At 41.6% G+C, this 25368-nt stretch overlaps 1 protein-coding gene across 3 annotated transcripts in view; it reads left to right on the forward strand.

The window, feature by feature from the left end:
• The window catches only part of LOC139752803 (tetratricopeptide repeat protein 17), a 232207-nt gene that overhangs the window by 158718 nt on the left and 48121 nt on the right, over positions 1-25368 (forward strand). For all 3 annotated transcript variants that reach the window (XM_071668723.1, XM_071668721.1, XM_071668722.1), the window contains one exon: positions 10644-10722. In XM_071668723.1, the coding sequence (XP_071524824.1) occupies positions 10644-10722 (79 nt within the window). The remainder of the gene's footprint in view (positions 1-10643; positions 10723-25368) is intronic.

Genomic DNA, 25368 nt, shown 5'->3' on the forward strand with positions numbered 1-25368 from the left:
AGGCGACTAGAGGGGACGGGAGCGGGGGGCCAGAAATCCTCCCTTCCTTGTATTTTAACTTTCTAAAATGGGAAACATAAGGAGTCACGCGGGGAGTGTGCTCATCCTCCTCGTAGGCTCAGAATGGGGTGTCTAAATGTGTGTGGATATAACCAAGATGTGAAAAAAGGAGAGATAGGTGATATGTTTGAGGAAAGGAACCTGCATGTTTTGGCTCTGAGTGAAACGAAGCTCAAGGGTAAAGGGGAAGAGTGGTTTGGGAATGTCTTGGGAGTAAAGTCAGGGGTTAGTGAGAGGACAAGAGCAAGGGAAGGAGTAGCACTACTCCTGAAACAGGAGTTGTGGGAGTATGTGATAGAATGTAACAAAGTAAATTCTCGATTAATATGGGTAAAACTGAAAGTTGATGGAGAGAGATGGGTTATTATTGGTGCATATGCACCTGGGCATGAAAAGAAAGATCATGAGAGGCAAGTGTTTTGGGAGCAGCTGAATGAGTGTGTTAGTGGTTTTGATGCACGAGACCGGGTTATAGTGATGGGTGATTTGAATGTAACGGTAAGTAATGTGGCAGTTGAGGGAATAATTGGTATACATGGGGTGTTCAGTGTTGTAAATGGAAATAGTGAAGAGCTTTTAGATTTATGTGCTGAAAATGGACTGGTGATTGGGAATACCTGGTTTAAAAAGCGAGATATACATAAGTATACATATGTAAGTAGGAGAGATGGCCAGAGAGCATTATTGGATTACATGTTAGTTGACAGGCATGCGAAAGAGAGACTTTTGGATGTTAATGTGCTGAGAGGTGCAGCTGGAGGGATGTCTGATCATTATCTTGTGGAGGTGAAGGTGAAGATTTGTATGGGTTTTCAGAAAAGAAGAGAGAATGTTTGGGGGAAGAGGGTGGTGAGAGTAAGTGAGCTTGGGAAGGAGACTTGTGTGATGAAGTACCAGGAGAGACTGAGTACAGAATGGAAAAAGGTGAGAACAAAGGAGGTAAGGGGAGTGGGGGAGCAATGGAATGTATTTAGGGAAGCAGTGATGGCTTGTGCAAAATATGCTTGTGGTATGAGAAGCATGGGAAATGGGTTGATTAGAAAGGGTAGTGAGTGGTGGGATGAAGAAGTAAGACTATTAGTGAAAGAGAAGAGAGAGGCATTTGGACGATTTTTACCGTGGAAAAAATGCAAATGAGTGGGAGATGTATAAAAGAAAGAGGCAGGAGGTCAAGAGAAAGGTTCAAGAGGTGAAAAAGAGGGCAAATGAGAGTTGGGATGAGAGAGTATCTTTAAATTTTAGGGAGAATAAAAAGATGTTTCTGGAAGGAGGTAAATAAAGTGCGTAAGACAAGGGGGCAAATGGGAACTTCAGTGAAGGGGGCTAATGGGGTGGTGATAACAAGTAGTGGTGGTGTGAGAAGATGGAGTGAGTATTTTGAAGGTTTGTTGAATGTGTTTGATGATAGAGTGGCAGGTATAGGGTGTTTTGGTCGAGGTGGTGTGCAAAGTGAGAGAGTTAGGGAAAATTATTTGGTAAACAGAGAAGAGGTAGTAAAAGCGTTGCTGAAGATGAAAGCCGGCAAGGCAGCAGGTTTGGATGGTATTGCAGTGGAATTTATTAAAAAAGGGGGTGACTGTATTGTTGACTGGTTGATAAGGTTATTTAATGTATGTATGACTCATGGTGAGGTGCCTGAGGATTGGCGGAATGCGTGCATAGTGCCATTGTACAAAGGCAAAGGGGATAAGAGTGAGTGCTCAAATTACAGAGGTATAAGTTTGTTGAGTATTCCTGGTAAATTATATGGGAGGGTATTGATTGAGAGGGTGAAGGCATGTACAGAGCATCAGATTAGGGAAGAGCAGTGTGGTTTCAGAAGTGGTAGAGGATGTGTGGATCAGGTGTTTGCTTTGAAGAATGTATGTGAGAAATACTTAGAAAAGCAAATGGATTTGTATGTAGCATTTATGGATCTGGAGAAGGCATATGATAGAGTTGATAGAGATGCTCTGTGGAAGGTATTAAGAATATATGGTGTGGGAGGCAAGTTGTTAGAAGCAGTGAAAAGTTTTTATCGAGGATGTAAGGCATGTGTACGTGTAGGAAGAGAGGAAAGTGATTGGTTCTCAGTGAATGTATATTTGCGGCAGGGGTGTGTGATGTCTCCCTGGTTGTTTAATTTGTTTATGGATGGGGTTGTTAGGGAGGTAAATGCAAGAGTTTTGGAAAGAGGGGCAAGTATGAAGTCTGTTGTGGATGAGAGAGCTTGGGAAGTGAGTCAGTTGTTGTTCGCTGATGATACAGCGCTGGTGGCTGATTCATGTGAGAAACTGCAGAAGCTGGTGACTGAGTTTGTTAAAGTGTGTGAAAGAAGAAAGTTAAGAGTAAATGTGAATAAGAGCAAGGTTATTAGGTACAGTAGGGTTGAGGGTCAAGTCAATTGGGAGGTAAGTTTGAATGGAGAAAAACTGGAGGAAGTAAAGTGTATTAGATATCTGGGAGTGGATCTGGCAGCAGATGGAACCATGGAAGCGGAAGTGGATCGTAGGGTGGGGGAGGGGGCGAAAATTCTGGGAGCCTTGAAGAATGTGTGGAAGTCGAGAACATTATCTCGGAAAGCAAAAATGGGTATGTTTGAAGGAATAGTGGTTCCAACAATGTTGTATGGTTGCAAGGCGTGGGCTATGGATAGAGTTGTGCGCAGGAGGATGGATGTGCTGGAAATGAGATGTTTGAGGACAATGTGTGGTGTGAGGTGGTTTGATCGAGTAAGTAACGTAAGGGTAAGAGAGATGTGTGGAAATAAAAAGAGCGTGGTTGAGAGAGCAGAAGAGGGTGTTTTGAAATGGTTTGGGCACATGGAGAGAATGAGTGAGGAAAGATTGACCAAGAGGATATATGTGTCGGAGGTGGAGGGAATGAGGAGAAGTGGGAGACCAAATTGGAGGTGGAAAGATGGAGTGAAAAAGATTTTGTGTGATCGGGGCCTGAACATGCAGGAGGGTGAAAGGAGGGCAAGGAATAGAGTGAATTGGATCGATGTGGTATACCGGGGTTGACGTGCTGTCAATGGATTGAATCAGGGCATGTGAAGCATCTGGGGTAAACCATGGAAAGCTGTGTAGGTATGTATATTTGCGTGTGTGGACGTATGTATATACATGTGTATTGGGGGTGGGTTGGGCCATTTCTTTCGTCTGTTTCCTTGCGCTACCTCGCAAACGCGGGAGACATCGACAAAGCAAAAAAAAAAAAAAAAATGATTCATGGTAAGGATGGTGTGGTGCCTGAGGATTGGCGAAATGCGTGCATAGTGCCATTGTACAAATGCAAAGGGGATAAGAGTGAGTGCTCAAATTACACAGGTATAAGCTTGTTGAGTATTCCTGGTAAATTATATGGGAGGGTATTGATTGAGAGGGTGAAGGCATGTACAGAGCATCAGATTGGGGAAGAGCAGTGTGGTTTCAGAAGTGGTAGAGGATGTGTGGATCAGGTGTTTGCTTTGAAGAATGTATGTGAAAAATACTTAGAAAAGCAAATGGATTTGTATGTAGCATTTATGGATCTGGAGAAGGCATATGATAGACTTGATAGAGATGCTCTGTGCAATGTACTAAGAATATATGGTGTGGGAGGCAAGTTGTTAGAAGCAGTGAAAAGTTTTTATCTAGGATGTAAGGCATGTATATGTGTAGGAAGAGAGGAAAGTGATTGGTTCTCATTGAATGTAGGTTTGCGGCAGGGGTGTGTGATGTCTCCATGGATGTTTAATTTGTTTATGGATGGGGTTGTTAGGGAGGTGAATGCAAGAGTTTTGGAAAGAGGGGCAAGTATGCAGTCTGTTGTGGATGAGAGAGCTTGGGAAGTGAGTCAGTTGTTGTTCGCTGATGATACAGCACTGTTGGCTGATTCATGTGAGAAACTGCAGAAGCTGGTGAGTGAGTTTGGTAAAGTGTGTGAAAGAAGAAAGTAAAGAGTAAATGTGAATAAGAGCATAGTTATTAGGTACAGTAGGGTTGAGGGTCAAGTCAATTGGGAGGTAAGTTTGAATGGAGAAAAACCGGAGGAAGTAAAGTGTTTTAGATATCTGGGAGTGGATCTGGCAGCGGTTGGAACCATGGAAGCGGAAGTGAATCATAGGGTGGGGGATGGGGCGAAAATCCTGGGAGCCTTGAAGAATATGTGGAAGTCGAGAACATTGTCTCGGAAAGCAAAAATGGGTATGTTTGAAGGAATAGTGGTTCCAACAATGTTGTATTGTTGCGAGGCGTGGGCTATGGATAGATTAGTGCGCAGGAGGGTGGATGTGCTGGAAATGAGATGTTTGAGGACAATATATGGTGTGAGGTGGTTTGATCGAGTAAGTAACGTAAGGGTAAGAGAGATGTGTGGAAATAAGAAGAGCGTGGTTGAGAGAGCAGATGAGGGTGTTTTGAAATGGTTTGGGCACATGGAGAGAATGAGTGAGGAAAGATTGACCAAGAGGATATATGTGTCTCTGAGGTGGAGTGAACAAGGAGAAGTGGGAGACCAAATTGGAGGTGGAAAGTTGGAGTGAAAAAGATTTTGAGTGATCGGGACCTGAACATGCAGGAGGGTGAAAGGCGGGCAAGGAATAGAGTGAATTGGATCGATGTGGTATACTGGGGTCAACGTGCTGTCAGTGGATTGAATCAGGGCATGTGAAGTGTCTGGGGTAAACCATGGAAAGTTGTGTGGGGCCTGGAATTGGAAAGGGAGCTGTGGTTTAGGGCATCATTGCATGACAGCTAGAGACTGAGTGAGGAAAGATTGACCAAGAGGGTATATGTGTCTCAGAGGTGGAGTGAACGAGGAGAAGTGGGAGACCAAATTGGAGGTGGAAAGTTGGAGTGAAAACAATTTTGAGTGATCGGGGCCTGAACATGCAGGAGGGTGAAAGGCGGGCAAGGAATAGAGTGAATTGGATCGATGTGGTATACCGGGGTCAACGTGCTGTCAATGGATTGAATCAGGGCATGTGAAGCGTCTGGGGTAAACCATGGAAAGTTGTGTGGGGCCTGGATGTGGAAAGGGAGCTGTGGTTTAGGGCATTATTGCATGACAGCTAGAGACTGAGTGTGAACGAATGGGGCCTTTGTTGTCTTTTCCTAGCGCTACCTCGCAAACCTGAGAGGGGAGGTAGATGTTATTCCATGTTTGGCGAGGGGCGATGGGAATGATTAAAGGCAGACAGTGTGATTTGGGTGTGTGTGTATATATGTTTATGTCTGTGTGTATATATATGTGTACATTGAGATGTATTGGTATGTTTATTTGCATGTGGGGACGTGTATGTATATACATGTTTATATGGGTGGGTTGGGCCATTTCTTTCGTCTGTTTCCTTTCGCTACCACGCAAACGTGGGAGACAACGATAAAGCAAAATAAATAAATGAAAATATTGAGGATATTTGTGTCATTTTATATAAAAATGCTCAAACTCCATTAAACATCACCATGTTTTCAGCATCTTTAACCAAAGTATTAGTATATTGTTGTATTGGTTTAGAGATGGTTTTAAGTGTTTTAAGGACTGACGTATTGGTTTGGAGATAGTTTTAAGCATTTTAATGAGTAATTTCTGTTACATTGGTGTTTGATAAGTAATGTTGTTTCTGTATTTTAGCCGCTGATCATTGCATTATGGTATGTTGAAAGATTTTGAATAAAGATAGTGGTTGTCTTGACCATGATTATTCTCTTTCATCTGAAAACAGTTTTCAGATACAGGTTGTACCTCTCTAATCCGGTGCTCTGTGGTCCAGTTAATCCCATGGTCCGGCATGTTTTGAATCTGCCGCCATTAGTTTGTGGGTCTGCCACCATGGAGGCACTGTTAGCAGCGCTAAGGTACTGAAATCTGTTTACACTGCAGTTGGGCTAATCAACAGTACTGTTAATTTCTTATATTCAGTTTTTTGCTGAAAATGAAAGTCAGGAAAGTTTAAAGTTTCTGAAAACTTTGAAAGCAGCCTGGAGTACAGAATTGGACAGTATACTTGTAAGGTTTAAGCTCCTTCTTAATGAATATGTAAGCATTACTTGGGAGATGCTTGTCAAGCAGGCCAAAGTTTTCATAGTGAATTAGAGCTAGACCATGACTAAATGTTCGCAAGGATGGTTACACAAGTTTAAGTGCAGACATGGAATTTCGGTACACAGTGTATGTGGTGGTAAGTGTAGTGCTGACACGGAAGCCTGTAGTGTTGACATGGAAGCTTGCAGTGTAAGGCCTTATTAAATGAATGGGTAGAAACTCAGATTCTATACTAAACAACCAACAGCAATATGTACAGGGCGAGAGAGTGTACAAACCAGCTGCCCGGCTGGGACTGGTGCTGCATGGGATTGTGTCCTTGATGATGACAAAAGCCAACTACAAACCTGTGGTCTTTTGTTACATCAACTACTCACCACAAAGCTTCGACAAAGTTTGTGGATGAATTTGCCCAGCTAGTGGCAGCAAAAAACTTAGCCCCAGAATAAGTATATAATGCTGACGAATCTTCCCCCGAATTGGTGTCATATGCCACAAAAACCCTTGCCCAAGATACTGAGGAGTCTCCATCTGGGGTACTTCTGATGTAATCTGCTGTAACAAAATAAAACCTTGTTTGGAAGCATTAATGGTTGTATTATTTCCTGTTTTAAGCTTTCTTCTACCTTTGTTAACACAGCAATATGTATGTGATATGAGCTGGCAAGACTAGGGGTCAGGCTTCTGTTTACATATGGGTTTACATAAGGGTCAAATTATGTTTTCCAGCATTCTCTGTGGTCCAGCAATGACTAGGTACCAAGTGCTAAATTATAGAGGTTCAACCTGTACCATGTTAATCTGGTATGAATTTTTTGACCACAGACCTCTTATTTCACTTAATCCCACTACTATCTATATTTGTATACGTATGTATATGTAAGTATACTTATGTAAGTAGGAGAGATGGCCAGAGAGCGTTATTGGATTACGTGTTAATTGACAGGCGCGCGAAAGAGAGGCTTTTGGATGTTAATGTGCTGAGAGGTGCAACTGGAGGGATGTCTGATCATTATCTTGTGGAGGCGAAGGTGAAGATTTGTATGGGTTTTCAGAAAAGAAGAGAGAATGTTGGGGTGAAGAGGGTGGTGAGAGTAAGTGAGCTTGGGAAGGAGACTTGTGTGAGGAAGTACCAGGAGAGACTGAGTACAGAATGGAAAAAGGTGAGAACAAAGGAGGTAAGGGGAGTGGGGGAGGAATGGGATGTATTTAGGGAAGCAGTGATGGCTTGCGCAAAAGATGCCTGTGGCATGAGAAGCATGGGAGGTGGGTTGATTAGAAAGGGTAGTGAGTGGTGGGATGAAGAAGTAAGATTATTAGTGAAAGAGAAGAGAGAGGCATTTGGACGATTTTTGCAGGGAAAAAATGCAAATGACTGAGAGATGTATAAAAGAATGAGACAGGAGGTCAAGAGAAAGGTGCAAGAGGTGAAAAAGAGGGCAAATGAGAGTTGGGGTGAGAGAGTATCATTAAATTTTAGGGAGGATAAAAAGATGTTCTGGAAGGAGGTAAATAAAGTGCGTAAGACAAGGGAACAAATGGGAACTTCAGTGAAGGGGGCTAATGGGGAGTTGATAACAAGTATTGGTGATGTGAGAAGGAGATGGAGTCAGTATTTTGAAGGTTTGTTGAATGTGTTTGATGATAGAGTGGCAGATATAGGGTGTTTTGGTCGAGGTGGTGTGCAAAGTGAGAGAGTTAGGGAAAATGATTTGGTAAACAGAGAAGAGGTAGTAAAAGCTTTGTGGAAGATGAAAGCCGGCAAGGCAGCAGGTTTGGATGGTATTGCAGTGGAATTTATTAAAAAAGGGGGTGACTGTATTGTTGACTGGTTGGTAAGGTTATTTAATGTATGTATGATTCATGGTGAGGTGCCTGAGGATTGGCGGAATGCGTGCATAGTGCCATTGTACGAAGGCAAAGGGGATAAGAGTGAGTGCTCAAATTACAGAGGTATAAGTTTGTTGAGTATTCCTGGTAAATTATATGGGAGGGTATTGATTGAGAGGGTGAAGGCATGTACAGAGCATCAGATTAGGGAAGAGCAGTGTGGCTTCAGAAGTGGTAGAGGATGTGTGGATCAGGTGTTTGTTTTGAAGGATGTATGTGAGAAATACTTAGAAAAGCAAATGGATTTGTATGTAGCATTTATGGATCTGGAGAAGACATATGATAGAGTTGATAGAGATGCTCTGTGGAAGGTATTAAGAATATATGGTGTGGGAGGCAAGTTGTTAGAAGCAGTGAAAAGTTTTTATCGAGGATGTAAGGCATGTGGACGTGTAGGAAGAGAGGAAAGTGATTGGTTCTCAGTGAATGTAGGTTTGCGGCAGGGGTGTGTGATGTCTCCATGGTTGTTTAATTTGTTTATGGATGGGGTTGTTAGGGAGGTGAATGCAAGAGTTTTGGAAAGAGGGGCAAGTATGAAGTCTGTTGGGGATGAGAGAGCTTGGGAAGTGAGTCAGTTGTTGTTCGCTGATGATACAACGCTGGTGGCTGATTCATGTGAGAAACTGCAGAAGCTGGTGACTGAGTTTGGTAAAGTGTGTGAAAGAAGAAAGTTAAGAGTAAATGTGAATAAGAGCAAGGTTATTAGGTACAGTAGGGTTGAGGGTCAAGTCAATTGGGAGGTAAGTTTGAATGGAGAAAAACTGGAGGAAGTAAAGTGTTTTAGATATCTGGGAGTGGATCTGGCAGCGGATGGAACCATGGAAGCGGAAGTGAATCATAGGGTGGGGGAGAGGGCGAAAATCCTGGGAGCATTGAAGAATGTGTGGAAGTTGAGAACATTATCTCGGAAAGCAAAAATGGGTGTGTTTGAAGGAATGGTGGTTCCAACAATGTTGTATGGTTGCGAGGCGTGGGCTATGGATAGAGTTGTGTGCAGGAGGGTGGATGTGCTGGAAATGAGATGTTTGAGGACAATATGTGGTGTGAGGTGGTTTGATCGAGTAAGTAATGTAAAGGTAAGAGAGATGTGTGGAAATAAAAAGAGCATGGTTGAGAGAGCAGAAGAGGGTGTTTTGAAATGGTTTAGGCACATGGAGAGAATGAGTGAGGAAAGATTGACCAAGAGGATATATGTGTCGGTGGTGGAGGGAACGAGGAGAAGTGGGAGACCAAATTGGAGGTGGAAAGATGGAGTGAAAAAGATTTTGTGTGATCGGGGCCTGAACATGCAGGAGGGTGAAAGGTGGGCAAGGAATAGAGTGAATTGGATCGATATGGTATACCGGAGTCGATGTGCTGTCAGTGGATTGAATCAGGGCATGTGAAGTGTCTGGGGTAAACCAATGAATATTGTGTGGAGCCTGGATGCGGAAAGGGTGCTGCGGTTTCGGGCTTTATTGCATGACAGCTAGAGACTGAGTGTGAACGAATGGGGCCTTTGTTGTCTTTTCCTAGCGCTACCTTGCACACATGAGGGGGGAGGGGGATGTTATTCCATGTGTGGCAAGGTGGCGATGGGAATGAATAAAGACAGACAGTGTGAATTGTGTGCATGGGTATATATGTAGGTGTGTGTGTGTGTATATATATGTGTACATTGATATGTATGGGTATGGGTATTTGCGTGTGTGGACGTGTATGTATATACATGTGTGTGGGGGTGGGTTGGGCCATTTCTTTCGTCTGTTTCCCTGCGCTGCCTCGCAAACGCAGGTGACAGCGACATAGCAAAATAAAAAATATAAAAAATCTATATTTGTGTCAGTGATTATAATAGCAAAAATACAAAAAAATATTTGTGAATATTACTTGGCAAATGTCACATGTACATTGGTTTGAATCCTTCTTCTACCTCACACTCAGTGCTACTGTACTTCTTATTTGGTGTACTATGAATGGTACCTTTAAGATATACTGCTTTTAGGATCTTGATGGAACAGTACATTCTCCCTACTCACACGTGTACTGGAGGTTTGCTGAAGCAGCAGTCCCTGTCTCTAATAGATAAGAGCTAGTCGTAGGTTCTCCTGACAGGTCTGATTGTTATCTATTACTTATTTGTACTGTATGAGGAGAGAGTTCTACTCTTCTGGAACTCCATTTTTTAACCTTTCTTTATCTGTGCCAGGATTTTGCCATTTAGGCAGGGCTTGTGCACAGTGCTTACTTCAAGAAAATTCAGAGTTAAGAGTAAAGATTCATGTTAGATATATGCTGTTGAGTGTTATGTGTAAGATAGATAGAGTGAGTATTTGGGGACTTTATGCCAGCAACCCACATAACTGCAAGGTAGAAAAAATTATATTAACTTTAGCCTGGTAGGAGAACTTAACAATGACTGCAGTGCTGGCTAACTGCCCTGCTGGCACTAACCCTCCTCATACTCAGGTGGTGGTACCCCTGTTTGATGTTTGCTTGCCAGTTACAATCTACAAATTACTCTCAAGGATTTAGAGTTTTGAATGGCTATTTTTGGGTCAGTTCTTTAGTTTTGAATATGATAATGTGAACCAATCTATTTGATGGAAAAACATTACACTAACTAAGCATGGTATATATTCATATAGCTTAGGTATTGGATAATTATCTTGTGTCCTTACTGAGTATGTGATTGATATACCTTCCAGGGTGGTGTGGAAGATGGTGTGTGTACAACTGATGGTGGATGTCAGGCTACAACAATCACTACCTCTAGTGATGAGAAAAGTAAGTTCTGTTTTGAAAATTCAGTTGTACATCATTATAATAGTTGTAACACATGAAGCTTTGCTACTGTTCATTCACAAAACTGTTGATTTAGAGTACACTTTTTTGTATTTGTGTCAATCATGTTTTGTTTAAGTCTTTAGCAATTAGTCTTTAGTCAGTCATTGAAAACTTGAGTTTTTAACCTTAATGTGAGTAAATATATTGATATTCTATGCACTATGGAAACTTCATAATCAGCATACAAATTTGCATTGAATATGTTGCAGTACATATTCTTTTGAGTATTTCTGCTTCTGACCTTGTGCAGATAGTTTAGAAAATATGTTTACCATTGTCTTCTCTTGAAATGTTTTGACACCTTATGGAAGAACTTCTTTATATAGTTACATCCTTCATTTGCTTTGCATGGATTGAGTCTTCTACAGTGTATTTTCAAAACCACAATTTTCTCTTCACATAGATAGTTTGCATGTACATGAATGATTTATTTTATTTATTATTTCTCTTTAATTCATTTTTCCTTGATATTGATATTTTACTTCATATATATATTCATCTTTTTCTATAGCTAGTCTGTTGTTGATTGAGTATTGTTTTAATATTGCAGTTTCAGTCTCTAATGGATATAAAAGAAACATCAGTAAGAAATGGCAAGACTGTTAAGGTGGTCATTTACAGAGCAAACAATCTAAACGTTGATTGTCAGTGTTTCTGCCTCACTTAATTGAGATAGCTTTTGTTTTGGGTCTATGTCGTTTCATTAAATGCACAGAATGAACAAAAACTTTGTAGTAAATTAGTATGTATAAGTTTTTATAATACAGAATTCATGATAAACAAACTGGTGAACAATTTGCAAGAATGGGGCTCCTGCTGCTGTTGTAATAACTGCAGCCTAAAGGATGTACACTTGGCACCAGTCTTGCTTCTTATTCATTGCCCTCATCCCACCACCATGAATATATTATATTTTACATCCTAATGTATATTCTAAGATATTGTTTTCTAATATATATGTTAAGCACATGGCTGAAGTTTGATTTAAACTTATCTCTTTTTATTGTTCTCCCAAGATTTTCATTTGCTTTCCTTTTATTCATATGTACCAAACTTTTTAACTTTTATGTTCCACACTCCATTCACTGCAATTTTCTGTCAGATTAATTTTCTTCCAAAGACCCTTTTTTCCTTCATTAGCTTTCAGAAAGCCTTCATTCTACCATGTAATGTACAAGTGCAGTGCCGTACACCTTCATGGTAGCATATAGTAATGCATTCTTAATCAGCCCACACATACCTCATCCTCTCCTTGTGCTGTTTCAGTTCCTCTCATCATTCTCATTACTTCTTTGGTTTGAACACTCACATTTATCCCCCTTGTCATTATACAGTGGCACTACACATGTATTCTGCCAGTCCTCATGCATCTTACTATGATCCATACATACATTGAAAATTCTAATTAACTTATCAGCAACTCAGTCATCCCTTTTTTAAGAAATTTTACTGCAATACCATCCATTGTCGTTATACATGGCAGCTAGATACTGAGTGTGAATGAATGTAGCCTTTCTTGTCTTTTCCTAGCACTACCTCGTGCACATGTAGGGGGGAGAGGGTGCCATTTCATGTGTGGCAGGGTGGTGGCGGGAATGGATGAAGGCAGCATGTATGAATGTGTACATGTGTATACATGTATATGTCTATGTATGTATATGGATGTATACGTTGAAATGTATAGGTATGTATATGTGCGTGTGTGGGCGTTTATGTTTATACATGTGTTTTCCTGAGAGTCCACAGGGAAAATGAAACACGATAAGTTCCCAAGTGCACTTTCGTGTGATAATCACATCATCAGGGGAGAACACAAGAGAAATTTAACAGTCAGTTGATATACAACGAAGAGACATAGCAAGGACACCTTTTATTAAGCATGCATGTTTACCAAATGGCATCCTAGCTACGTCTCTTTGTTGTATATCAACTGACTGTTTATTTCTCTCTTTTGTTCTCCCCTGATGATGTGATTATTACACGAAAGTGCACTTGGGAACTTATCATGTTTCATTTTCCCCGTGGCACTCTTAGGAATATACTTGATCACGCGCAAAATTGTGATCCTTTCCATACATGTGTATGTGGGTGAGTTGGGCTATTCTTTCATCTGTTTCTTTGCGCTATCTTGCTAACATGGGAGACAGCAACAAAGTATAATAGATATAGATGAATACCATCCATTCCAGCTACCATGCTACATTTCATCAGTGCAAGGCTGTTTCCACCTTTCCTTTTATCACCAAAACTCTTGTCATATTCTCTCTCTCACTTTGCATACCTCCCCGATCCAAACACCGTACATTCAGCAGTTCTTCAAAATACTCTCTCTATCTCCTTTTCTTCTCATCAGAGCATGATACCACAGCCTCGTTTGCTCCCTGAACCATTGTAATAATTTGTTCTCTTGTTTTTCTCATGCTATTAGCTTCCATCCAAAGTGTTTTCTTATCTCTCTGAAATTTGCTGGTACTCACTCATCCCAGCTCTCATTTGCTTCCTTTTTCAGCCCCTGTGCCTTCGTCTTCTCTGAAATTTGCTGGTACTCACTCATCCCAACTTTCATTTGCTTCCTTTTTCAGCCCCTGTGCCTTTGTCTTATATAGAAGGGTGAAAGGGCTGCTAGGAATAGAGTGAATTGGAACAATGTAGTATACTGTGGTCAACGTGCTGTCAGTAGATTTAACCAGGGCATGTGAAGCATCTGGGGTAAACCATGGAAAGGCCTGTGGGGCCTGGATGTGTAAAGGGAGCTGTGGTTTCGGTGTATTACACATGACAGCTAGAGACTGAGTGTGAACGAATGTGGCCTTTTTCGTCGTTTCCTTCCGCTACCTCACTGGAGGGGGAGATGCCATTTCATGTGTGGTGGGTGGCGATGGGAATGGATGAAGGCAGCAAGTATGAATATGTACATGTGTATGTATGTATATCTCTGTGTATGTATATGTAAGTATATGTATGTATATGTGTGTGTTTGGGCATTTATGTATATACTTGTGTATGTGGGTTGGGTGGGCCATTCCTTGTACGTTTCCTTGTGCTACATCGCTGATGCGGGAGACTGCGATTCAGTATGATAAGTAAAAAAATATATAGATGTATTTATTTATTTTTATTATACTTTGTCACTGTCTCCCGCATTAGCGAGGTAGCACAAGGAAACACAAAAGAATGGCCCAACCCACCCACATACACATGTATGGAAAGGATCACAATTTTGCACGTGATCAAGATATTCCTATGAGTCCACGGGGAAAATGAAACACAATAAGTTCCCAAGTGCTTTTTCGTGTATTAATCACATCATAAGGGGCGACACAAGAGAGAAATATAACAGTCAGTTGATATACATCGAAGAGACGAAGCTAGGACACCATTTGGTAAACATTGGACAATCACATGTTTACCAAATGGCGTCCTACCTTCATCTCTTCGATGTATGTCACCACCCACACGTGCGCGAGGTAGTGCTAGGAAAAGACAACAAAGGTCACATTCGTTCACAGTCTCTAGCTGTCATGTGTAATGCACCGAAACCACAGCTCCCTTTCCACATCCAGGCCCCACAAAACTTTCCATGATTTACCCGAGACGCTTCACATGCCCCTGTTCAATCCATTGACAGCACATTGCCCCCGGTATACCACATCGTTCCAATTCACTCTATTCCTTGCATGCCTTTCACCCTGCATGTTCAGGCCCTGATCGCTCAAAATTTTTTTTCACGCCATCCTTCCACCTCCAGTATGGTCTCCCACTTCTCCTTGTTCCCTCCACCTCTGACACATATATCATCTTTGTCAATCTTTTCTCACTCATTCTCTCCATGTGACCAAACCATTTCAATACACCCTCTTCTGCTCTCTCAACCACACTCTTTTTATAACCACACATCTCTCTTACCCTTTCATTATTTACTCAATCAAACCACCTCATACCACATCTCATTTCCAACACATCCACCCTCCTCTGCACAACTCTATCTATAGCCCACGCCTTGTAACCATATAACATTGTTGGAACCACAATTCCTTCAAACATGCCCATTTTTGCTTTTCAAGATAACGTTCTCGACTTCCACACATTCTTCAGCACTCCCAGAACATTCGCCCCCTCCCCCACCCTGTGACTCACTTCCGCTTCCATGGTTCCATCTGGTGCCAGATCCACTCCCAGATATCTAAAACACTTTACTTCCTCCAATTTTTCTCCATTCAAACTTACCTCCCAGTTGACTTGTCCTTCAACCCTTCTGTACCTAATAACCTTGCTCTTATTCACATTTACTCTCAGCTTTCTTCTTTCACATGCTTTACCAAACTCAGTCACCAGCTTCTGCAGTTTCTCACCCGAATCAGCCACCAGCGCTGCATCATCAGCAAACAACAAGTAACTCACTTCCTAAGCTCTCATCCACATCAGACTGCATACTTGCTCCTCTCTCCAGAACTCTTGCATTTGCATTCACCTCCCTAACAACCTCATCTATGAATAAGTTAAACAACCATATACTTAATTAGCGTACCCTGCTAGTAAGTGAATTTGAGCAAATGAAGCCATTCTTCGTCTGTTTAGCACTACCCCACTATTAAGAATTGGTGAAGAATCATGAAAAATTTTGGTATTTTAACAATTTGAGGCCCGCAGATGCTACAAAATTTCTGTTATGTGCAATTGTTAGATTATTTTTTAGAAGCCTCTGGTTTCCAGAAACTAATGGGAATCAGTTACATGATTCTCTGAAACTATGATAATGGCTTTTTTGTTTGTTGCGGACATTTATATTGAGTGACTGTATGTAAAGCATCCTAACCCTGCGAAGTGGAAATTTGCAGTGTTTTCTAAGTATCTTTGTCAGCATATAGAAATATGCAACCTTACATGGTTCACCAAGTGTTTCTGTCATCCTTGCAAAATTGCAAGGAAGTGCAGCATTTTTTCATTTGCTTCTTTCTATAGATCTTGAATTATCTGCAAACCAATTCCATGATCATATCCTACGGTCTGAAAATTTTCTCCTCATTCCACTCGTCACAGGAGATTACCATATTGTCAGTTCATAATGATACTGTATATTCTTTCTTTAAGTAAGTTTGATGAGAGGATATTAAGCCATCAGAATCAACTAACAGTGAGATCTTTAAGTTTGCTAGCATCCACAAATTATCAGATTAGCTCATATTAACAAGTAGATCCAGTAATTAGAAATTATCAGATGAATTACTCTTGTTGTCATTGGTTATGTATTTATCCTGGAGTACACATTTTATCCACATAATCATTGTATAAGATTAGATTTAACTGAAAACATAATATAAAGATAAATATAAAGATAAATAAATTCTGGAAGGAGGTAAATAAAGTGTGTAAGACAAGGGAGCAAATGGGAACTTCAGTGAAGGGCGCAAATGGGGAGGTGATAACAAGTAGTGGGGATGTGAGAAGGAGATGGAGTGAGTATTTTGAAGGTTTGTTGAATGTGTTTGATGATAGAGTGGCAGATATAGGGTGTCTTGGTCGAGGTGGTGTGCAAAGTGAGAAGGTTAGGGAAAATGATTTGGTAAACAGAGAAGAGGTAGTAAAAGCTTTGCGGAAGATGAAAGCCGGCAAGGCAGCAGGTTTGGATGGTATTGCAGTGGAATTTATTAAAAAAGGGGGTGACTGTATTATTGACTGGTTGGTAAGGTTATTTAATGTATGTATGACTCATGGTGAGGTGCCTGAGGATGGCGGAATGCGTGCATAGTGCCATTGTACAAAGGCAAAGGGGATAAGAGTGAGTGCTCAAATTATAGAGGTATAAGTTTGTTGAGTATTCCTGGTAAATTAAATGGGAGGGTATTGATTGAGAGGGTGAAGGCATGTACAGAGCATCAGATTGGGGAAGAGCAGTGTGGTTTCAGAAGTGGTAGAGGATGTGTGGATCAGGTGTTTGCTTTGAAGAATGTATGTGAGAAATACTTAGAAAAGCAAATGGATTTGTATGTAGCATTTATGGATCTGGAGAAGGCATATGATAGAGTTGATAGAGATGCTCTGTGGAAGGTATTAAGAATATATGGTGTGGGAGGCAAGTTGTTAGAAGCAGTGAAAAGTTTTTATCGAGGATGTATGGCATGTGTACGTGTAGGAAGAGAGGAAAGTGATTGGTTCTCAGTGAATGTAGGTTTGCGGCAGGGGTGTGTGATGTCTCCATTGTTGTTTAATTTGTTTATGGATGGGGTTGTTAGGGAGGTAAATGCAAGAGTTTTGGAAAGAGGGGCAAGTATGAAGTCTGTTGGGGATGAGAGAGCTTGGGAAGTGAGTCAGTTGTTGTTCGCTGATGATACAGCGCTGTTGGCTGATTCATGTGAGAAACTGCAGAAGCTGGTGACTGAGTTTGGTAAAGTGTGTGAAAGAAGAAAGTTAAGAGTAAATGTGAATAAGAGCAAGGTTATTAGGTACAGTAGGGTTGAGGGTCAAGTCAATTGGGAGGTAAGTTTGAATGGAGCAAAACTGGAGGAAGTAAAGTGTTTTAGATATCTGGGAGTGGATCTGGCAGCAGATGGAAGCGGAAGTGGATCATAGGGTGGGGGAGGGGGCGAAAATCCTGGGAGCCTTGAAGAATGTGTGGGAGTCGAGAACATTATCTCGGAAAGCAAAAATGGGTATGTTTGAAGGAATAGTGGTTCCAACAATGTTGTATGGTTGCGAGGCGTGGGCTATGGATAGAGTTGTGCGCAGGAGGATGGATGTGCTGGAAATGAGATGTTTGAGGACAATGTGGGGTGTGAGGTGGTTTGATCGAGTAAGTAACGTAAGGGTAAGAGAGATGTGTGGAAATAAAAAGAGCATGGTTGAGAGAGCAGAAGAGGGTGTTTTGAAATGGTTTGGGCACATGGAGAGAATGAGTGAGGAAAGATTGACCAAGAGGATATTTGTGTCGGAGGTGGAGGGAACGAGGAGAAGTGGGAGACCAAATTGGAGGTGGAAAGATGGAGTGAAAAAGATTTTGTGTGATCGGGGCCTGAACATGCAGGAGGGTGAAAGGAGGGCAAGGAATAGAGTGAATTGGATCGATGTGGTATACCGGGGTTGACGTGCTGCCAGTGGATTGAATCAGGGCATGTGAAGCGTCTGGGGTAAACCATGGAAAGCTGTGTAGGTATGTATATTTGCGTGTGTGGACGTATGTATATACATGTGTATGGGGGTGGGTTGGGCCATTTCTTTCGTCTGTTTCCTTGCGCTACCTCGCAAACGCGTGAGACAGCGACAAAGCAAAAAAAAAAAGAAAAATAAATAAATTACTATAGATACTAAATAAAGAACTTTGACATTAGATAGACATAGATGTCTTATACAACACAGATATTTAGTACAGGTACACCACCGAATTTCTGGTAACTGATGGTTCGGCACCTCCTTTAGTCCAGACAAAATTATGTGAGGAACTTGAAATTACCGCAGCCACCAGACTAGCTTACTGGGCGGCCACAGATGGCATTGTGTGTAGGGCACACTTATTTACATTCTTTACAGTGCGCTTGTTGGTGGTGATACCGCATTTCTGTAAGATTCTTTGCTTATTTTGCTTCTAAGACATATGAGAGTGTCAGTTGTGGTGTCACATGTATTCACGAGTCCATATCGATACAAGATAAAGTAGAACTTGAAAGAAATGGACTGTAGTGTTTCAGTGCGTAAGCTGTGTGACATCTACAGAAGTAAAGGGAGAAAATTTTGAATTTCTATGTATACAGCAATTCCAAGAAGCAAATGACGGTTAGAAAAACTATGAAAGATGGTAAGAGTACTGAGCTTGATCAAGTGATGATGGAATGGTTTTGACAGCGTTGGAGTGATGGAGTGGACTCGTCAGGTAGCATGATAATGGACCAGGCTAAATTGTTCCATAAAGAACTTAAATTACAACATGAGCATGACTAGTTTAAATGGCTTCAAAAATTCAAGAAGCATCATGGAATTTTCTTGAATAAAGTGTGCGGAGAAAAGCGGTCTGCAAACCACGAAGGAGTTGCTGAGTATGTGGACAAATTTATGAAACTCGTAGCTGATGAGCACCTCAGTCCTGAGCACGTGTATAATGCAGACGAAACTGCATTATTCTGGTGATGCGCACCTAGGAAAACACTAACAACAGAAGACGAAGAAGACCCCACAGGATTCAAACAAGCTAAGGACAGACTTACTATATTAGGGTGCTCAAACATTTAGTATTTGTTTAATCTAAATTTCTAGCAGTGAATGGTATACTTTAGACACATGGGAGATGTATAATTAGTGGGTTAGAGGGGTGTTGATGAATTATTATTATGTGACCACAGTTGTTCTGGCAAAATGGTTAATCCAGCAAGGCTTTCAAACCAAGAATGCCAGAAAATCGGTGGTTTGTTAGAAGAGTTACAATCTTAACATATAATGTAACATTTTAACTGTAAGATGAGTAACAAAAGGGTCAGCTAAATGTCTTTTGCTGCACCTTCTCCATGAACATATTTACAGACTGCAGAACATGGCATTGCAACTGTGTGGCCATTGGCAAATCAAGAGTCGACCATTTTGATACTTGTTACTTTTCTTACACCTTGAACTCTGGAACTGTCTACCCTCTTATGTTTTTCTTAGTAGTAACTATTACTTGGCCATTTTCGAAAGGCAGAGTTTTCACTTCCTCTAAAATTTGTAAATATTTTCACCGTTTTCTTCTTTTTTCTTTTTCATAATCCTTTGTTTGTCTACCCTCTTATGTTTTTCTTAGTAGTAACTATTACTTGGCCATTTTCGAAAGGCAGAGTTTTCACTTCCTCTAAAATTTGTAAATATTTTCACCGTTTTCTTCTTTTTTCTTTTTCATAATCCTTTGTTTCAATTATGGCCCATCTCTGATGAGGACTTTTGGCCATGACTGGAATCTCTGGCTAAAAATAAAAAAAAAAATCCTGCATTTGCATCATCCATAACAGACTTTTTTTCACAACATTCGAAGAGACACTTAGTATTCTTTATGAATCTCTTCAGAAATTGTTGTTAATCTTTTATGTCCGTCTCATGCCTAAGCATGAAATTGAACACATCTGGAACACTGTAACAGTGCATTACAGTAATCACTAGATGCAGTCTTTCCCTATCATACTTTAAGATATCAAAATATGTTATTATATATTTTTTTTTTTTTTTGCTTTGTCGCTGTCTCCCGCGTTTGCGAGGTAGCTCAAGGAAACAGACGAAAGAAATGGCCCAACCCACCCCCATACACATGTATATACATACGTCCACACACGCAAATATACATACCTACACAGCTTTCCATTGTTTACCCCAGACGCTTCACATGCCTTGATTCAATCCACTGACAGCACGTCAACCCCGGTATACCACATTGCTCCAATTCACTCTATTCCTTGCCCTCCTTTCACCCTCCTGCATCTTCAGGCCCCGATCACACAAAATCTTTTTCACTCCATCTTTCCACCTCCAATTTGGTCTCCCTCTTCTCCTCGTTCCCTCCACCTCCGACACATATATCCTCTTGGTCAATCTTTCCTCATTCACTCTCTCCATGTGCCCAAACCATTTCAAAACACCCTCTTCTGCTCTCTCAACCACGCTCTTTTTATTTCCACGCATCTCTCTTACCCTTACGTTACTTACTCGATCAAACCACCTCACACCACACATTGTCCTCAAACATCTCATTTCCAGCACATCCATCCTTCTGCGCACAACTCTATCCATAGCCCATGCCTCGCAACCATACAACATTGTTGGAACCACTATTCCTTCAAACATACCCATTTTTGCTTTCCGAGATAATGTTCTCGACTTCCACACATTCTTCAAGGCTCCCAGAATTTTCGCCCCCTCCCCCACCCTATGATCCACTTCCGCTTCCATGGTTCCATCCGCTGCCAGATCCACTCCCAGATATCTAAAACACTTCACTTCCTCCAGTTTTTCTCCATTCAAACTCACCTCCCAGTTGACTTGACCCTCAACCCTACTGTACCTAATAACCTTGCTCTTATTCACATTTACTCTTAACTTTCTTCTTTCACACACTTTACCAAACTCAGTCACCAGCTTCTGCAGTTTCTCACATGAATCAACCACCAGCGCTGTATCATCAGCGAACAACAACTGACTCACTTCCCAAGCTCTCTCATCCCCAACAGACTTCATACTTGCCCCTCTTTCCAAAACTCTTGCATTCACCTCCTTAACAACCCTATCCATAAACAAATTAAACAACCATGGAGACATCACACACCCCTGCCGCAAACCTACATTCACTGAGAACCAATCACTTTCCTCTCTTCCTACATGTACACATGCCTTACATCCTCGATAAAAACTTTTCACTGCTTCTAACAACTTGCCTCCCACACCATATATTCTTAATACCTTCCACAGAGCATCTCTATCAACTCTATCATATGCCTTCTCCAGATCCATAAATGCTACATACAGATCCATTTGCTTTTCTAAGTATTTCTCACATACATTCTTCAAAGCAAACACCTGATCCACACATCCTCTACCACTTCTGAAACCACACTGCTCTTCCCCAATCTGATGCTCTGTACATGCCTTCACCCTCTCAATCAATACCCTCCCATTTAATTTACCAGGAATACTCAACAAACTTATACCTCTGTAATTTGAGCACTCACTCTTATCCCCTTTGCCTTTGTACAATGGCACTATGCACGCATTCCGCCAATCCTCAGGCACCTCACCATGAGTCATACATACATTAAATAACCTTACCAACCAGTCAACAATACAGTCACCCCCTTTTTTAATAAATTCCACTGCAATACCATCCAAACCTGCTGCCTTGCCGGCTTTCATCTTCCGCAAAACTTTTACTACCTCTTCTCTGTTTACCAAATCATTTTCCCTAACCCTCTCACTTTGCACACCACCTCGACCAAAACACCCTATATCTGCCACTCTATCATCAAACACATTCAGCAAACCTTCAAAATACTCACTCCATCTCCTTCTCACATCACCACTACTTGTTATCACCTCCCCATTTGCGCCCTTCACTGAAGTTCCCATTTGCTTCCTTGTCTTACGCACTTTATTTACCTCCTTCCAGAACATCTTTTTATTCTCCCTAAAATTTAATGATACTCTCTCACCCCAACTCTCATTTGCCCTTTTTTTCGCCTCTTGCACCTTTCTCTTGACCTCCTGTCTCTTTCTTTTATACATCTCCCACTCAATTGCATTTTTTCCCTGCAAAAATCGTCCAAATGCCTCTCTCTTCTCTTTCACTAATACTCTTACTTCTTCATCCCACCACTCACTACCCTTTCTAATCAGCCCACCTCCCACTCCGCTCATGCCACAAGCATCTTTTGCACAATCCATCACTGATTCCCTAAATACATCCCATTCCTCCCCCACTCCCCTTACTTCCATTGTTCTCACCTTTTTCCATTCTGTACTCAGTCTCTCCTGGTACTTCCTCACACAAGTCTCCTTCCCAAGCTCACTTACTCTCACCACCCTCTTCACCTCAACATTCAGTCTTCTTTTCTGAAAACCCATACAAATCTTCACCTTAGCCTCCACAAGATAATATATATATATATAGCAATATATCCTCGGGAAGGAGACTTGTGTGAGAAAGTACCAGGAGAGACTGAGCACAGAATGGAAAAAGGTGAGGACAAAGGACATAAGGGGAGTGGGGGAGGAATGGGATGTATTTAGGGAAGCAGTGATGGCTTGCGCAAGGGATGCTTGTGGCATGAGAAGCATGGGAGGTGGGCTGATTAGAAAGGGTAGTGAGTGGTGGGATGAAGTAAGATTATTAGTGAAAGAGAAGAGAGAGGCATTTGGACGATTTTTGCAGGGAAATAATGCAAATGACTGGCAGACGTATAAAAGAAAGAGGCAAGAGGTCAAGAGAAAGGTGCAAGAGGTGAAAAAGAGGGCATATGAGAGTTAGGGTGAGAGAGTATCATTAAATTTTAGGGATAGTAAAAAGATGTTTTGGAAGGAGGTAAATAAAGTGTGTAAGACATGGGAACAAATGGAAACTTTAGTGAAGGGGGCTAATGGGGAGGTGATAACAAGTAGTGGTGGTGTGAGAAGGAGATGGAGTGAGTATTTTGAAGGTTTGTTAAATGTGTTTGATGATAGCGTGTTTTGGTCGAGGTGGTGTGCAAAGTGAGAGAGTTAGGGAGAACGATTTGGTAAACAGAGAAGAGGTAGTAAAAGCTTTACGGAAGATGAAAGCCTGCAAGGTAGTGGGTTTGGATGGTATTGCAGTGGAATTTATTAAAAAGGGGGTGACTGTATTGTTGACTGGTTGGTGAGGTTATTTAATGTATGTATGACTCATAGTGAGGTGCGTGAGGATTGGCGGAATGCTTGCATAGTGCCATTGTACAAAGGCAGAGGGGATGAAAGTGAGTGCTCAAAGTACAGAGGTATAAGTTTGTTGAGTATTCCTGGAAATTATATGGGAGGGGGGGGTATTGATTGAGAGGGTGAAGACATGTATAGAGCATCAGATTGGGGAAGAGCAGTGTTGTTTCAGAAGTGGTAGAGGATGTGTGGATCAGGTGTTTGCTTTGAAGAACGTATGTGAGAAATACTTGGAAAAGCAAATGGATTTGTATGTAGCACTTATGGATCTGGAGAAGGCATATGATAGAGTTGATAGAGATGCTTTGTGGAAGGTACTAAGAATATGTGGTGTGGGAGGAAAGTTGTTAGAAGCAGTGAAAAGTTTTTATCAAGGATGTAAGGCATGTGTACGTGTAGGAAGAGAGGAAAGTGATTGGTTCTCAGTGAATGTTGGTTTGTGGCAGGGGTGTGTGATGTCTCCATGGTTGTTTAACTTGTTTATGGATTGGGTTTTTAGGGAGGTGAATGCAAGAGTTTTGGAAAGAGGGGCAAGTATGCAGTCTGTTGTGGATGAGAGAGCTTGGAAAGTGAGTCAGTTGTTGTTCACTGATGATACAGCACTGGTGGCTGATTCATGTGAGAAACTGCAGAAGCTAATGACTGAGTTTGGTAAAGTGTGTGAAAGAAGAAATTTGAGAGTAAATGTGAATAAGAGCAAGGTTATTAGGTATAGTAGGGTTGAAGGACGAGTCAATTGGGAGGTTAGTTTGAATGGAGAAAAACTGGAGGAAGTAAAGTGTTTCAGATATCTGGGAGTGGATTTGGCAGCAGATGGAACCATGGAAGCGGAAGTGAATCATAGGGTGGGGGAGGGGGCAAAAGTTCTGGGAGCGTTGAAGAATGTGTGGAAGTCAAGAACATTATTTTGGAAAGCAAAAATGGGTATGTTTGAAGGAATAGTGGTTCCAACAATGTTACGTGGTTGCGAGGCGTGGGCTATAGATAGAGTTGTGCGGAGGTGGGTGGATGTGCTGGAAATGAGATGTTTGAGGACAATATGTGGTGTGAGGTGGTTTGATCGAGTAAGAAATAATAGGGTAAGAGAGATGTGTGGTAATAAAAAGAGTGTGGTTGAGAGAGCAGAAGAGGGTGTTATGAAATGGTTTGGTCACATGGAGAGAATGAGTGAGGAAAGATTGACCAAGAAGATATGTGTGTCAGAGGTGGAGGGAACGAGGAGAAGTGGTAGACCAAATTGGAGGTGGAAAGATGGAGTGAAAAAGATTTTGAGTGATCGGGGCCTGAACATGCAGGAGGGTGAAAGGCATGCAAGGAATAGAGTGAATTGGAACGATGTGGTATACCGGGGTCGACGTGCTGTCAATGGACTGAACCAGAGCATGTGAAGCATCTGGGGTAAACCATGGGAAGTTCTGTGGGGCCTGGATGTGGAAAGGGAGCTGTGGTTTCGGTGCATTATACATGACAGCTAGAGACTGAGTGTGAACGAATGTGGCCTTTGTTGTCTTTTCCTAGCGCTACCTTGTGCACATGTGGGGGAGGGGGTTGTTATTTTATATGTGGCGGGGTGGCGATGGGAATGAATAAAGGCAGACAGTATGAATTATTTACATGTGTATATATCAGCTGGTGGCTGATTCATGTGAGAAACTGCAGAAGCTGGTGACTGAGTTTGGTAGAGTGTGTGGAAGAAGAAAGTTAAGAGTAAATGTGAATAAGAGCAAGGTTATTAGGTACAGTAGGGTTGAGGGTCAAGTCAATTGGGAGGTGAGTTTGAATGGAGAAAAACTGGAGGAAGTGAAGTGTTTTAGATATCTGGGAGTGGATCTGGCAGCGGATGGAACCATGGAAGCGGAAGTGGATCATAGGGTGGGGGAGGGGGCGAAAATTCTGGGGGCCCTGAAGAATGTGTGGAAGTCGAGAACATTATCTCGGAAAGCAAAAATGGGTATGTTTGAAGGAATAGTGGTTCCAACAATGTTGTATGGTTGCGAGGCGTGGGCTATGGATAGAGTTGTGCGCAGGAGGATGGATGTGCTGGAAATGAGATGTTTGAGGACAATGTGTGGTGTGAGGTGGTTTGATCGAGTGAGCAACGTAAGGGTAAGAGAGATGTGTGGAAATAAAAAGAGCGTGGTTGAGAGAGCAGAAGAGGGTGTTTTGAAGTGGTTTGGGCACATGGAGAGAATGAGT

This window comes from Panulirus ornatus, chromosome 13, assembly GCF_036320965.1.
Source record: "Panulirus ornatus isolate Po-2019 chromosome 13, ASM3632096v1, whole genome shotgun sequence".
NCBI lineage: Eukaryota > Metazoa > Arthropoda > Malacostraca > Decapoda > Palinuridae > Panulirus > Panulirus ornatus.